We start from the raw sequence: 14,640 nt of genomic DNA on the forward strand, positions 1-14,640 counted from the left end.
TATATTCAGGTCTGTAAACTTAAACACGTGACTTGGAGTGCTACTTGCAGACGATTCTGACAGTTAAGTATTTACATGGACCATGGTGATATCCAAAAGAAAAATGCTTTTAAATGTGTGGATTATTTCATTGAACTATATAAAATGGGTATCAATAAATGCATTCACTAAAAAAACCCCAAACACACAAAAAGTGAAGGCAGAGCCGACCTCAAGCCTTCATAGGGCGGAGCACGCGCCCCGAGCCCGGAGCGGGCGCCGTCCGCCCGATGCGCGGAGCGGCCGGCAGGTGGCGCCCGGGGGCGGGCTCCCTCCCCGCGAGGCCTGGGCCAGGTGGACTGGAAGGGGCGGAGGTAACCAGAAGCGGGCAGCTGAGGCCGCTCCGCGGTTCCCACCCCTTCAGCGCTGCGCTCGCTACAAGCGTGCGGGGAGAGGACGCGAGCGGCTGTGCCAGCTGCGTTCCGAGCTCGGGCACCGCTGCTGCTTCTCCTCCAAGCGCCGGGCGTCCCCGCCGCGCTCAGTCCGAAGTCGGCCACCATGGAGGCGCAGGCACGAGGTGAGTGGTCGTCGACCGCCTTGAGGGTCAGTCCCTGGGGAGCGTAAAGGCCCTTTCCCTGCGTCACCTAACTTTGCTCCCGGACCGAGCGGATGGGTGACCGCTCCACACGTCCGCAACTCCGCTCCTACCCGCGCCTGCGGGGCAATTCCTGCTCCCCAAACTCAGGATTTGCTGTGGGGCTGGGGACCAGTGAAGGACGCATTAAGTGCAGAGGAGCCTCCGTAGGAAGTGCGCCGGCGGAATGCCCTACTTCTTTCCCAGCCCGTCGCCCACACGCTTCCCGAACCTCGTGGGCGCCCAAAGGACCTGTTGGGCAGGGACCGGAGTCCGCGTTTCGTTCCCTTTTCCCCGCGGGGAGTAGGGGGGAGCGCGACACCTCCTGCCCTGAGCGGTGGGCTAGCGTCCCGCAGCTCCCAAGTCCCTGGCTGAGCGCGGCGCTCGCCGCGGCGGTGGTTCCGCGGGGATCCGGCTCTCCCGGCTACGCGAGGGGTTTGCAGGGCCGGGACCTGCCTTCCGAGGCCGGGAGAGCGTTACCGCCCGCTGATCTTCAGCAGCTCGACACGGGTGTCCCTGTTTCCCACGGTCGGGAGCGACTTCTGCCTCCCCAGGCGCGCAGGGCCGCCGGCCACGGTCTGGCCGCCACGCTCCCAGCTCCTGGGGTCGCCCGCTCGAGGAGCCCGAGACCGCTTTACCAAGGGCAGCCTGGTGTCTTGGGGTCACACACGGACGAGGGTTAGGGAATCCCGAAGGAATCGTACAAGAGTGGAAGTAAATGGTCGGTGGAAAGAAACAGAGGTGGGCGGAGGTGGAACAGGAGACTGGTAGGAAAGGAACTGACTCTGGAGTCTATCTTGGGAGCAATGCCAAGAAGGAATCGGGGATAGAGTTCAGCCTTTAAAACAATCACCACCACCTTTCTAACACACTGCGGGAAATTCTGTGAAGGCTTTTTAAAATAAATTTAAAAACCCGTTTAAAAAAAGAAAAAGCAAGAGGTTCATGACCCTATGTGCTCGCCCTTTAGAGGCCTAAGCGTCTTGCATGTGAGCGACTTGGCAGATACTTGGGCCTGGAGCCACCCAACAGGTTTGCTGCCAGGATTACGATGGTCTGAACAGTACAAACCATCCTCGTTCTTACCATCAGCCAAGATCCTGTGCATAAAGCTGCCAATTCCAGTATTTTTTCCCCCACTCTCTAAATAGGAAAGGGGAATTCAACCAAGGGTTGTTGGTCAAATTCAAAAGTAGAGGTCAGGTTGGAAGCCTTCACTCCTAAGCTGAAGCAGGTGGAAACAAGTCTGGAGCTTTCCAACCTGCTTTGCAGATTAGAATTATTTGCAGTCTTAAATACAGGCCCTGGCAGATCCCAGACCAATTAAATTGGAATCTCTGGGGCCTGGGCATGGGTATATTTGAAATCTTCCCAGGTGAATCTGTTACTCAGTGAGGCTGGAGAGAAACTACAGCAGATGGGAAACATTCATCAGGTTTCTGAAACTACAGATTGGACCCACTAGTGTTATTCGTTTGCTTTACTTGAGGAATATACGTAACAAATATTCCAGTGCTTTCCTTGGCCAAGCACTGTGCTAGGAGGAACAAACACGGCCTTGACCTCTGCTTCATGAAATTTACAGTAGAGGAAGAGATGGACATTAATTTGATAGTTATTTGATAAGTAAAATGTAAAATTGCAAGCATCTTAATGATAAGAAGAGGGCCACAGTGTAGCAAAAGCCTGAAAAATCTCCCAGCCTAGTAGGTGATAATCAAACCAGCAGAGTTTGTTTACTGTGTCCCTGTTTGTGCTCTTTGTGCTTTACATGTGTTGACTCATTTCTTCTTCACAGCAGTCTCATGAGCTAGGTAGTGTTGTCCTTCCAGTTCTCCAGAAAGAAAACAGATCAAAGATGTAAATTTCTTTTAACATCAAGTTCAGGATCTTCTTGCCCCTTCGAACGTTTCTCTGGCTAAATGAATTGCCTCTTAGATTCTAAGAGAGTCCTGTGATTTCCTAAATGCAAGTTTCTATCCTCAACACCATTTATTTTAGAATTATCTAGTGGGGATGGCTTCTCTTTCTGCCTCTTGATCTAGAGAAAAGCAAAATTGAGTGAGGTTAAGTGGTCAGCTGCTGATAAGATATCCCCATGTACTTTGCAGGGGACCACCTCCCCCCCCCCACAAATGCTATGGACATGATTTGCACACATCGCTCCATAAATGCAGCAGCGGGTCCTAGAAGCGTTTCCCTAAGTGAAATGCTGCAGACATGTTCTTTGACTTTGGTAGAAGGTAAAACACAGAAGTGGGGTTAGGAGCAGAACCATTCCACAAAGAGGGCCTGGAGAACAGTATGCAGTGAGAGGCCCACAGGAGGCCAACGTTGCCAGTTGTTTTCCTGGTAGTAGAGAATTTGCTTTTATAAAAATGATATATTAGAGAATTTATTTAGCAATGTAGCATTTTCCTGAAACATATGGCAGTCCTTTAAAGTAAAAAGTTCCTGATCTTTTTGAACTACCTTTCAATATTTCGTTACTCTAGGAAATAACTTTGTCTTTCCCATTGTCTTTAATGTTAAAAGGCAAAATTTCACTTAACACTTGAATGTATTCAGGTTAATAATTGTATGCGTGTCCTATAATTGCTGTAACAAATTACTGCAAATTTAGTGGCTTAAAACAACAGAAATGTTTTCTCTCACAGTTTGGAGGCTAGAAGTCTAAAGTCACTATCACTGGACCAAAATTAAGATGTCACCAAGGCTTCCATCCCTCTGGATGCTCTAAGGAATAATTTTTCCTCACCTCTTCCAGCTACTGGTGGCTGTTGGTATTCTTTGGCTGCATCTTTCCAGTCTCTGCCTTTGTGGTCGTATTGCCTTCTCTTCTGTCTGTCAGATCTCCCGCTGTCTCTCTTTTAGGAATGCTTGTGATTTCATGTAGAGCTCCCCTGGATAATCCAAGATAATCTCCCCATCCCAAGATCCTTAACTTCATCACATCTGCAAAGACCCTTTTCCCATATAAGGTAACATTTAGAGGTTCCAGGGATTGGGACCTGATATCTTTGGGTGCCATTATTCAGCCAAATTACAGTAACTATTTTTTATATTCAGACATTCTGTTCTGCTCAGGAGGATTCTCATAAGTCCATGAATGACACAAAGTAATAAACATCAGATTAATCCTGTTTGCAGATTCCATTAAAGTGAAAATGTCATATTTACCTTACTTTCTACTTTACTCAAAGGACATTTATTTGCACTCATCTTGTTCCGGGAAGAACTCAGGGCAGCTTATACAGATATATGAAACACAGCAAGGTAATGTAAATTAGAAATAGATGAAAGAAAACAAACCAGGATAAGAACAGAAAATGAAGCAAGGAATGAGCTCTAGAAAAATGAATACAGTTATAATCTTTTTATTAATATTCCATGAAAACAAATTCTTGCTTTGTAAACAAGGCATGTTATTTTTTATTTATTTTTTTTTTACAAAGCAGTAAAATAATCCCTTCTTTCAAAAATAGCAACAGGTCAAGTCTCTTATATTGTAGGGATCAGATTACCCAAGGAAAAAAATCTGTTTTCCACATTTCAGGCCATATAATCATAAACCTCAAACTGTGGAAGCTAGGTATTACACATTTTGATTAATGACTTTTGAAGATATTATGAAGAGCATTCTTAGTGTCTTCAAAGCTACCTTCTATTCTTTTATTTTCCCTCTAAATAAAAGTTTTAAAGTAATTAATGATGTTTATATAAGATAAAGTCAATCATTTGCAACAAATCATGTACTATTGTTGCAATTAAAATTCTTATAAAATGCAGTCATAACAAATCATAGATATTATAGTATATTGGAACCACAAATCATAGATACTATAGTATATTGGAACCTATTTTGAATTGCATTCCCTAATATACACCTTGTTTTCTTGATACTCTTGGTAGGCAGAATCTGAGAAGTTGCTTCAAAAAACTTATAAGCAAAACAGTCCATTTTTCTGGCCAGTCATAAGATTTCGTACTTAGGGAGCTAAGTAAATAATAAATAAGTATTGATACTTTGACAAATAATGATTTGTCAAATAAATATTTCAACAAATATTTATTGATTACTATAGTAATAGCAAATGTTCAATAAGCACTTACTATTGAGAGGTAGCAGGGGATAGTGGTTAAGATTCCAGAATCAAGTCAAACTGCTTGTATTTTGATCCTACCATGGTCACTTATTAACATGACCCTGAAAAATGTATTTGATCTCTCTGGGCCTTAGTTTCCCCACACATAAAGTGAGGAAAATAATAACAACTATCTCATAGGATTGTAATGAGGATTTAACGAGTTAATATATGCAAAGTGCTTAAAACGGTACCTGACACTTCGTAAGTACTCTATAAACATTTACTGATGTTTTTAGTAGCGTGTGCCAAGAACTTTACATGCATTATCTTATTGAATCTTTTAATGGCACCATGGGATAGATACTATTACTTTTAACTCATTTTATAGACAGGGAAAACTGAAGGTCAGAAAAATTCAGTGAGGAAGGCAGAATTCAATTGCAAGTCCATCTGAGTCCAGAGTGTAAGCTCCACCACTATACTACACCATTTCTCAGTATGTGATGGGCAGTATATGCCAATGGGAAGCAAAGATGTGTTTGATTGACATGGGTCATCTTTCCAGGGAGGGCAACTAAGAAGAGTCATTCCTATGGATAATGGCACACAGAACTAACTAGATGATATATTTCCATCTATTGGGACTTTTTGAGTATTAAAGTACTAATTAGAACTATTTCACAATGAGGGTGATAAAAACAATAATACTGTATTTTTTTAAGTGCCAGATGCCATGCTATTATGCACTTAAAAAAATCATGTTATTACTAAATACAACAAAGTCAAGAGGAAGGTAATGCTATTTTCGTTTTACAGATGAAGAAACTAAATGACAGAGTAGTTGCACAACTTCCTTTAATTCATAGATCTTGGATGTGTTGGAGCCCAGATTTGGAATCAGAGAGTTTGACTCCACACTTTGGGATTTTATTAATATTCTGTAACATCTCCTTAAGTTGGTGTGTATAAGTGGTCAGTGTGCAAAGTTAAAAATAATAGATTTTTCTTGACATTCTGTATGGTCAAGGGGGTTTTTAAAGGGCAGAATTTAACCATACTGTCCATTGCATATATGGGCAGCGTCTAGGTCTGGGAATATGACCCAGAATAGCTGAGGTCTGCAAGAATAAGCCCCATATTATGGCAAGTTGGGATAGGGGTGCTTATGTAGTAACAGCTTGCTGTTTTAATTCTGTTTTCAAGATGGGAAATTCTGTAAAATCACAGGCCATGTGATTCTTAGAACCAGTATGGAATTTTATCAGCAGCTGCAAGGAAAAGCCAGTTCAAAGGTGGAATGGTTCAAATATGTTATTCTACTTCGTGTTCATCTATATCTCATAATCTCAGGACTTTAAAATAAATAAAAGGCATAGGATCTACCTGTTTGTCTCCAGAGAGTAGGGTCTGTACACTCTAGATGCCCGCTAAAAGGACTCATCTCAAGGAATACCCAAAAAAGAAAGATTTTTATAGTCTCATGAGTATTATAATTACTTGTTTACCCCGATATGTTTTAAATTTATTTATTTATTTATTTATTTATTTATAGCTGTGTTGGGTCTTCGTTTCTGTGTGAGGGCTTTCTCTAGTTGTGGCAAGCGGGGGCCATTCTTCATTGCGGCGCGTGGGCCTCTCACTATCGCGGCCTCTCTTGTTGCGGAGCACAGGCTCCAGATGCGCAGGCTCAGTAGTTGTGCCTCACGGGCCCAGTTGCTCGGCGGCATGTGGGATCTTCCCAGACCAGGGCTCGAACCCGTGTCCCCTGCATTGGCAGGCAGATTCTCAACCACTGCACCACCAGGGAAGCCCCCCCGATATGTTTTAATTTAACCATCTCCCAGCACGTTAGCACAATACCTACTTTAAGAAGGTACCTAGTGGAAAAAATTGAATCGTCAGAGGGTTTGTCCTTAAGCTACTGTAGCAATCGCTGTGTTAAATTTTTGTGGTCTAAAATGGCAATTGAAACAAACTTATGGTTACCAAGGGGGAAAGAGGGGGAAGGGATAAACTGGGAGATTGGGATTGACATATACACACTGCTATATATATAAGATAGATAACTAAGAAGGACCTATTGTATAGCACAGGAAACTCTTCTTAATACTCTGTAATGACCTATATAGGAAAATAATCTAAAAAAGAGTGGATATATGTATATGTGTAACTGATTCACTTTGCTGTACAGCAGAAACTGACACAACATTGTAAATCAACTATACTCCAATAAAAATTAATTTTTAAAAATGACAATTGAAGAAAAGAGGGTGGAAGTCCCAGTCATCAGCCTGGCTTGCTCTCCATGTATGTGGACGTTCACCATTACTGCAGTTTTGGAAGGTCCCCAGCAACACTTTGAAGCCACCTTTTAAACTTATGGAGTTAGGATGCAGTTAAGAACACGTAAAGGATGACCCCAGTCTGTGGATTTTCCAGCCTGTCATTCTACTTTTCAATGAATATTTTAGAAATGAAGTGTAATTTATTTAAAATCTATGCATTAACTTAAGAATCATTATTAATGCACCAGGGAAGGCAGCAGGACATTTTAATGAATTTGAGTTGGCTCAATGAAAGCTTTGGGTCCTCAAAGAAAGATGAATTTTAAATAGTTTCTCACAGTGTGAGTCGTTTATAAGTGTTACATTTTGATGCAGAGGGTGTGAAATTCCCAGAATAAAACCACAAATTTCCAAGAGTACCCCTTCATCACCACCATATTGCTTCTTTCTCAAAAGACAAAAATCTGACACTTGACTATTTGTGCTATAGCCAAATGATGTACCACACGCTGAAAACGTGTGTATATGTTACACCTCATCTCCAGACTTATCCATGGTTATTTGCACCTTACCCAAATTACATTTTCCCTGCTGTGTATCTAAAACATAGAATCCTCCAAGCCCTTGGAAATTGCAAAATGCAATTTTCTTATAATTAGACACCTCTTTTGTCAATCAGTAACAAGAGCACCTTGTCAAGAATCCTGGAAGCAGAACTGATTCATTCAGAAGAAAAAGATAACTAGGGATTGGGGACGGTGAGAAGGGATCTCTTCAGATTTCTCAGTTTCAGAGTCTCTGGCTGTTGGATATTTGTTTGTTTATTTTTCACTGATTTTCCCCCCTGCACATGAATAAGCTGAGAGTAGCAATAATGAGAGCAGAAAATTGTTTATAAGTATTTCCAACATTCCGGATTTCAAAATGGATTCATTTCTACATGAAGACATTAAGGAAAGATGGTTCCCTTACTTAAGAGTTAGGACAGGCCAGGAGGAAATTGAAGTCCTTGGCCTCGTTATTCCTCTTTTGATACCCCAGGTCTCCATCTGGAAATTTCAAGATATTCATCCTGCAAAGTTTATTTCAGGCGATTGGAAGGTTCTTATAAGCACTCACCTATTTCTATTTTCCTCATTCCATGAAGGACATTACTGATAAGGAAAATATCTATTTATTGTGGGCCTACTGTGTGCCAGGCATGGTTGCAGTCATTTATGAGATGTTCCATCAGGTTCCCATAGTCCACTCTCAATGCCACTGACCCTGAAAGAAGGAGGATTAGGACTTGGCATTTTTTCACTGTGACAGAGAATGTGTACAGATAAGAGAGGTAAGATGCATAGATACAATGTATAGAGACAAGAACACACATGCAGAAATTTTTTGAAATATGATCTTGCTCTTTTGATAAAATTTGCATGTGAAGACGTCAGGGGAGTGTATCCACCAGCCAGAAGGCAGGTGGTTACTTCCTGGCAGTGCTCAACGCATATGCTTTACAGATTCTCTGGCATGCAGGAGAAGGGCTGAGACCCAGGCCCCTCCTTTCGAGCAAGGGTTTTGGCCTCCACAAAGGAGAAAGGCCCTTGTACTTACAAATAAAAAATCCAATACACTTGAAAAGCAAATCTCGTATTGGAAAAAAAAGGGAGGTCGGTTGAGTAACAGTAAACAACAGCGGTAAAACACACATCTGAAAAGAGATTCAGATATACATTTGAAAAGAATTGGAATCACAATATTGCTCACACCACATTGACTTAAGTTCTTTGATTATGTATGTTATGGGGTTGCTGACTTCCCTCATTAAGAGAACTGGACAAATAATAGTGGTATTAGCACTAACATGTTATAATCTACTATCCCAAATCTTACAATTAGACACAAATATAACTTTTTATGACCTTTGCTACTGTAGAGAAAAAAACCCATTTATATTTAGTGTCATCCCACATGTTGTGTACTTACAGTTAAATATGCTTGTTTGCAATGACCCAGGAATTCACAACATGTAAAAGTATGAAAACTACCTCCTGTGGAGATCTGACCTCAGGAAAAAAAGAACTTGATGCCAGTGTTTTGCTTGGCCCTCTCTTCCCTGATGACACCCTGTGCCTGCCTCTGCAGAGTTGCCTTCCTCAGATTTTTGTCTGTTCTTCTTAGTCCTTCCTCAAGGCTGAGGGAAAACAGATATTTTGGATTAATGTAATGGGACCTGTTATATATGGTGGAGTTATAATGGTCCCATGTAATTGCTTTGAATTTGGGTTCTCTGAGGAAAGAGAAAATTAGCTCTTTCTCTTAAAAAAAAATAATAATAATCCAGTGGTCAGTCCTCCGACGGTCCCCATCTTAGTTGACCTACCAGCATCTCTTGGCACAGTTGCTCATTCCCTCCTCCCTGGAGCACTTTGTTCTCTTGGTTTCCAGGATGCCGAGCACTTTCCCCCCTCCTCCTTCTTCGCAAGCCCCTCCTCAGTTTCCTTTGCCTTCTATCTGCACTCGCTCTCTTGGTGAGCTCCTCGTGACTGTGCTTTTAAATTCCACCCATACACCAACAAACCAGAACTCCCAAATTTATTTTCCCAGCCTGGACCTGGCCCCTCACCTTCAGTCTACTCACTTACTATGTCTGCATGAATGTCTAATAAAATCTTGAACTTAACATGTCTAACATTGAATTTCTGATCCTCTTCCTCTGAAATAACGCTAGTCTCCCAGTATCTCCCAAAGTTATTGCCATCTCAGCTAATGGCAACTCCATTTCAAATATGGAAGCCCAAAACCTATCCCAGGAAAGGTTTTTGTTTTGGGGTTCCCTCCCACCCCATCATATCCATATCCCATTTCCAGTTTGTCATGCCAGCTCTACTTTCACAATATATTGAGAGTGGAACAGCTTCCCACCCTCTCTGCTGACCGTGCCTTGGTCCAGGCTACCATTATTTCTCACCTGAGTTTCTGCAGGAGTTTCCTAGCTGGTCTCCCTGCTTGGGCCCTGGCCTGTCTTCAGTCTATTCCCAACATAGTAACGTGAGTGATCATCTCAAAACAGGTAGTATCATGCCATTCCTCCCTTCAGAACTCTGCAGGAACTCCTCCTTTCACTAAGAATAAAGAGGAGGGTCCTTACTGTGACCACAAGGGTGCTACGTGATTCCCCCTTCCTCCTCGTTACTTCCCCGACCTTATCTCCTAATGCTCTCCTTTGGAGTTCCCTTTGCTGCTTCTTCAGAGCCTTTCAGCTGAGCCTTCTGAGCCTTCTGCCTCAGAAACTCTCCCTCAGCTGCCTTCCTGGCTTGAGTCCTCATCCTTGTTTCCAGCCAGTGTTACCCTTAGTCCTGGCAACTGGGCCCCTGTCCTCAGCAGACAGTCCTCTGTGGGTCTCTCAAGTTTCTGTGCAACTGGTCTTGTGAGCAAAGGCATTCACAGCTAATTTTCCCTTGACTCTTTTCAAGGAGGTTTTGCATAGCAGGCAGCCTTGGAAGACAGAGACTGTCTCCCTTAGGGGCAGATAGATTTACCGTCCAAGATAATAAAGATCAGGACTCCCCCTGGACCCCATGTCGTGCAGATTTGCTAGCAGCCCCTGTATAAAATCAGAGCATCCTAATCTCCGTGCTACTCTCGGAAACACATCCCACTGTGTAATCAGGCCCCACCTGGCCCTCAGCACGTCACCCTTGTGGAATTAGGGCTTAGGGAACTGGTGCAATGATGTTACTATGGCTACTGCTATTGTTTTGAGTAATACATTTTCTTTTTCTGTGACCCAGGAGTCTTGTATCTTCTGCCAACATCTGTGAAACTGGCAGCCTAATTTGTTTGCTTGCAAGTGGGGCGAAATCCAACACTTCACAATTCTTGATACCTTTCCTGAGCCGTTAACTTTAGAGGACCCCATTTTAGCCTTCTGTGTGAGCCTTGTCTGGGATGAGTAGTCTATAGACCCACCCTAGAACCTATGCCTCCTCTTCTAGACCGAGCTCTGGGTACCCGGGACTCCAGCATTCTCTGCCCAAACAGCCCTCAGTGTGTTACCAGGCTTGCCTGTGCCTTCCAAGAGTAGACCATGCTGCCAGTGTGAACATTCTTCATCCTGAGAGATGACGGGCTGGCTGCTCTTGGAGTTGGCAGTGGGAGTCGCTTGGACATACAGGCTAGGGTACTGGTTGTCAAAGTGTGATCCCTTGACCAGCATCATGGGCTTAACGTGGGAACTTGTTAGAAGTGCAAATGCTTAAGCCCCACTCTCGACCTACTGAATCAGAGACTTTGGAGGTGAGCCATCTGTGTTTTAAAATGCCCTCCCAATGATTCTGATGCACATTCTGTTTCAGAGTTCCAATATAAACTCACTGGGCTAGGTTTCCCCCTGCACGTGCACAGGAGCCCCTGTTTGTGCTTGCGATGGACAGACCTCTAGGTGACCCCCAGTGATGAATGATTTCCAGTTTTCATACCCCTGTATGGTCCTTCCACCGAGATTTCAGGCAGGACCTGTGACTCGCTTCTAACAGCATGTGACAGACATGATGGGGTGTTATCCTTTGATTATGTTACTTTAATAATAGTCTGTCTTAGCAGACTGGAGTTGAGACTCTCCTGGTGGGTTGATGAAGGAAGCAGCTGTGTTAGACAAGCTCACATGACCAGGAACTTTGGGCAGCTTCTAGAAACTGTGGGTGTTTTCTAGGACCTGAGGAAGGCAGCAAAAACCTAAGGCCTTCTGCTCTGTAGATGCCAGGATATTATTCTGCCAACAACCTGAGTGAGACTTGAAGTGGATTCTCCCCCAGTCAAACTTCTAGATGAGAGCGCTGGGCTTCCCTGGTGGCACAGTGGTTAAGAATCCACCCGCCAGAGCAGGGGACACGGGTTCGAGCCCTGGTCCGGGAAGATCCCACATGCTGCGGAGCAACTAAGCCCGTGCACCACAACTACTGAGCCTGCACTCTAGAGCCCACGAGCCACAACTACTGAGCCCGCGAGCCACAACTACTGAGCCCGCAAGCCACAACTACTGAAGCCCGTGCACCTAGAGCCTGTGCTCCACAACAGGAGAGGCCACCGCAATGAGAAGCCCGTGCACCACAACGAAGAGTAGCCCCCGCTCGCCACAACTAGAGAAAGCCCGCGCGCAGCAGCCAAGACCCAATGCAGCCAAAAATACAGAAATTAATTAATTAATTAAAAAAAAAAAAGAAAAAAGAGTGCACTGTGGCTGACACCTGGGTTACAGCTTACTGCCCTGTGAGACCCTGAAAGAGGACCCAGCCAAGCTGTGCCCAGGTTTCTGACCCACAGAAGCTCAGAGATAATAGAAGCATGCATTTGAAGCAGCTAACTTCATGGTAACATGCCATGTGGCAGTTGGTAGCTAAAATGGTGCAGGGTGTCTGTGGGAAGAGAGGACAGGCTGTGTGCCTCCTTTGCACTCTTGCCGTAGGCCCTGCAAAGGTTAGTGATGATCATTTCGTCATGGCCTCTTTACATGACACTTCACCCTGCACCCTCACCACTCATGTGCACAGAGACACTTACTATTGATATTTCCCTAACCTGCTTTCCATTTCTCTTTTTAACCGCTATTCCCCTCCCACATACTGTATATTTTACCTAATGTATTTTTTTTTCCTTGGCTTTTCCTACCTCTCCTAAAAGTAAGTTCACTGAGGCCAAAATATTTTACTGAGTTTGTCAGTGCTCAATCTCCAGTACCTACAGCTGACGAATAATAGGGGTTCAATCAATATTTATTAAATGAATGAAGCAAGCTACAATCTTTCTGAGAGTCTACTGGTTCCTTGTTAATGCTCCACTGAAGTCAGCTGGCTCTTTCTACTGACTCAGTTCAGTATTGGATAATTGCATGAATGGTAAAAAATAAATGTGAAGAAAATAGTTTGAAGCATAGTAGTTAAATAAGTGAAAAAATGTGTTCCACTCCCTGCGACTTCCCCATAAAAAGAACAAACTGACCCAGGGTTTGCCATTCTTGCAAGACCAGAGTCCATCTACCAGTATCACCATGAAATGTAACCCTTACTTTCTATCAGCAGGCCTCTTCTTTTTCTGTGGCGGACTGGTGACTGTGTGGTCGGTTTGTAGATGTGATCATGTGCTCACAGAAGGAATCCAGGAGGCAGAGAGAGTCCAGCTTCCCCACTGGTCTGTGCCCCATTTTCCTCTCTCCCTTCCCTTAATTACCAGGCTGTGCCAGCTCAGTCATTTGCCCCAAAGGACTCTCCACTTTGAGTCAGGCACATGGTCCAAAGGATATCTATAGAGAGCCCTGGCTGCTTTCCCCAATATAAATCTACATTTTTCCCTGGGTAGATGCTTTCTGTTGTTTCTGTCCTCTGTCTCTTGATCAAACCCTTTTGGGAGGCAATCTGATGTAGAGAGAGGGCAGTGGCCTGGGAGCCCGGAGGCCTGTGTCTGGTCTCGGCTTTGTCATCATTATGACTCACCTCTCAGGTCTGTTTGCTCACCTCTTACCTGAGGGGTTGGATCAGATGTCCTATGAGGTACTGACTAGCTCGTTCTTGAAAGGCTCATTCAAGTTCTTTTATCCGTGTTTCTAAAAATAAAAAAGATTTGTATGTATCTATGTATATATGTGCACATACAGATGTGTGCATATGTTTATATATATAAAGCTGCTGTTCCTATGTATATAAAACAACCATAATGGAACTATGCTTGCTTCCATTTCTATATGGAAAGTTTGCAGTCAAGTTAGGTATTTTCATTTCCTAACGTAATTCCTAAGATTTTAGTCTGGATGCTGGTACATCTCATTTAAAGATTGACTGTACACCCACATAAGCTGTTTCTCCAGGCTGAGAGGTGAGTGCGGTCATGTGGGGAGAGGTCAGGAGGAAGAAATAGAAGAAAGATAAAGGTTCTGTCAGATAAAGGGACTCTAGCCTAGTGGTGGAGAGTACAGATGTCACAGAGATTTGGATTCGTGTCCCAGTTCAGTCATTTTTTGGTTGTGTGACCTTTAACTTAACCAAGTCTCAGTTTGGTCATCTGCAAAATGGTGAGAGTTGTGGCCACCCAGTGGGTATGGTGACGACTGAGGGAGATGATTCCCGCGAAGCGCTTGGGATGGTGCTTGGGTACTATTATGGTAATTAAAAGGAAAGGTGAGATTTATTTATTAAACAAATGTCATTTCTTTGTGAGCTTACCACCCTATTTTTATTGAAGCAGTTAGGTGTCAAGTTACTATGTTTAATGCATTCTTTTATCAGAAAATTCTTTGGATGTGGTACACCACCTACCACATGATTAAATATAGCTCTCTGGAGCTAAGGAAAGATGAGTAGGTTGAAGATAGAAATAAGTATATAAGTTGATGGAATTTGGACATCTGGCCAACATGCAAAGTTCTTTTCTGAAGTACAAATTTTACCTACTAAAACACACTGCAGTTTTGCTAACAAGAGGATATTTTGTTTAATTTTTATTTTTATAAATTTATTTATTTATTTGTTTGTTTGTTTGTTTTTGGCCGCGTTGGGTCTTCGTTGCTGGTGCGGGCTATCTCTAGTTGCGGTGAGCAGGGGCTACTCTTCGTTGTGGTGCACGGGCTTCTCGTGGTGGCTTCTCTTGTTGTGTAGCATGGGCTCTAGGTGCGCGG

At 43.5% G+C, this 14,640-nt stretch overlaps 1 protein-coding gene across 2 annotated transcripts in view; it reads left to right on the plus strand.

Moving 5' to 3' along the window:
- Nucleotides 1-432: 432 nt before the first annotated feature.
- TPD52L1 (TPD52 like 1) overlaps nucleotides 433-14,640 on the plus strand; it is a 95,306-nt gene continuing 81,098 nt past the window's right edge. For both annotated transcript variants that reach the window (XM_081250873.1, XM_081250872.1), the window contains exon 1: nucleotides 433-556. In XM_081250873.1, coding sequence (XP_081106999.1) covers nucleotides 538-556 — 19 coding nt within the window. In that variant the 5' untranslated portion in view covers nucleotides 433-537. The remainder of the gene's footprint in view (nucleotides 557-14,640) is intronic.

The sequence above is a fragment of the Mesoplodon bidens genome (genome assembly GCF_964165515.1).
Source record: "Mesoplodon bidens genome assembly, chromosome: 12".
NCBI classification, from domain to species: Eukaryota; Metazoa; Chordata; class Mammalia; order Artiodactyla; family Ziphiidae; genus Mesoplodon; species Mesoplodon bidens.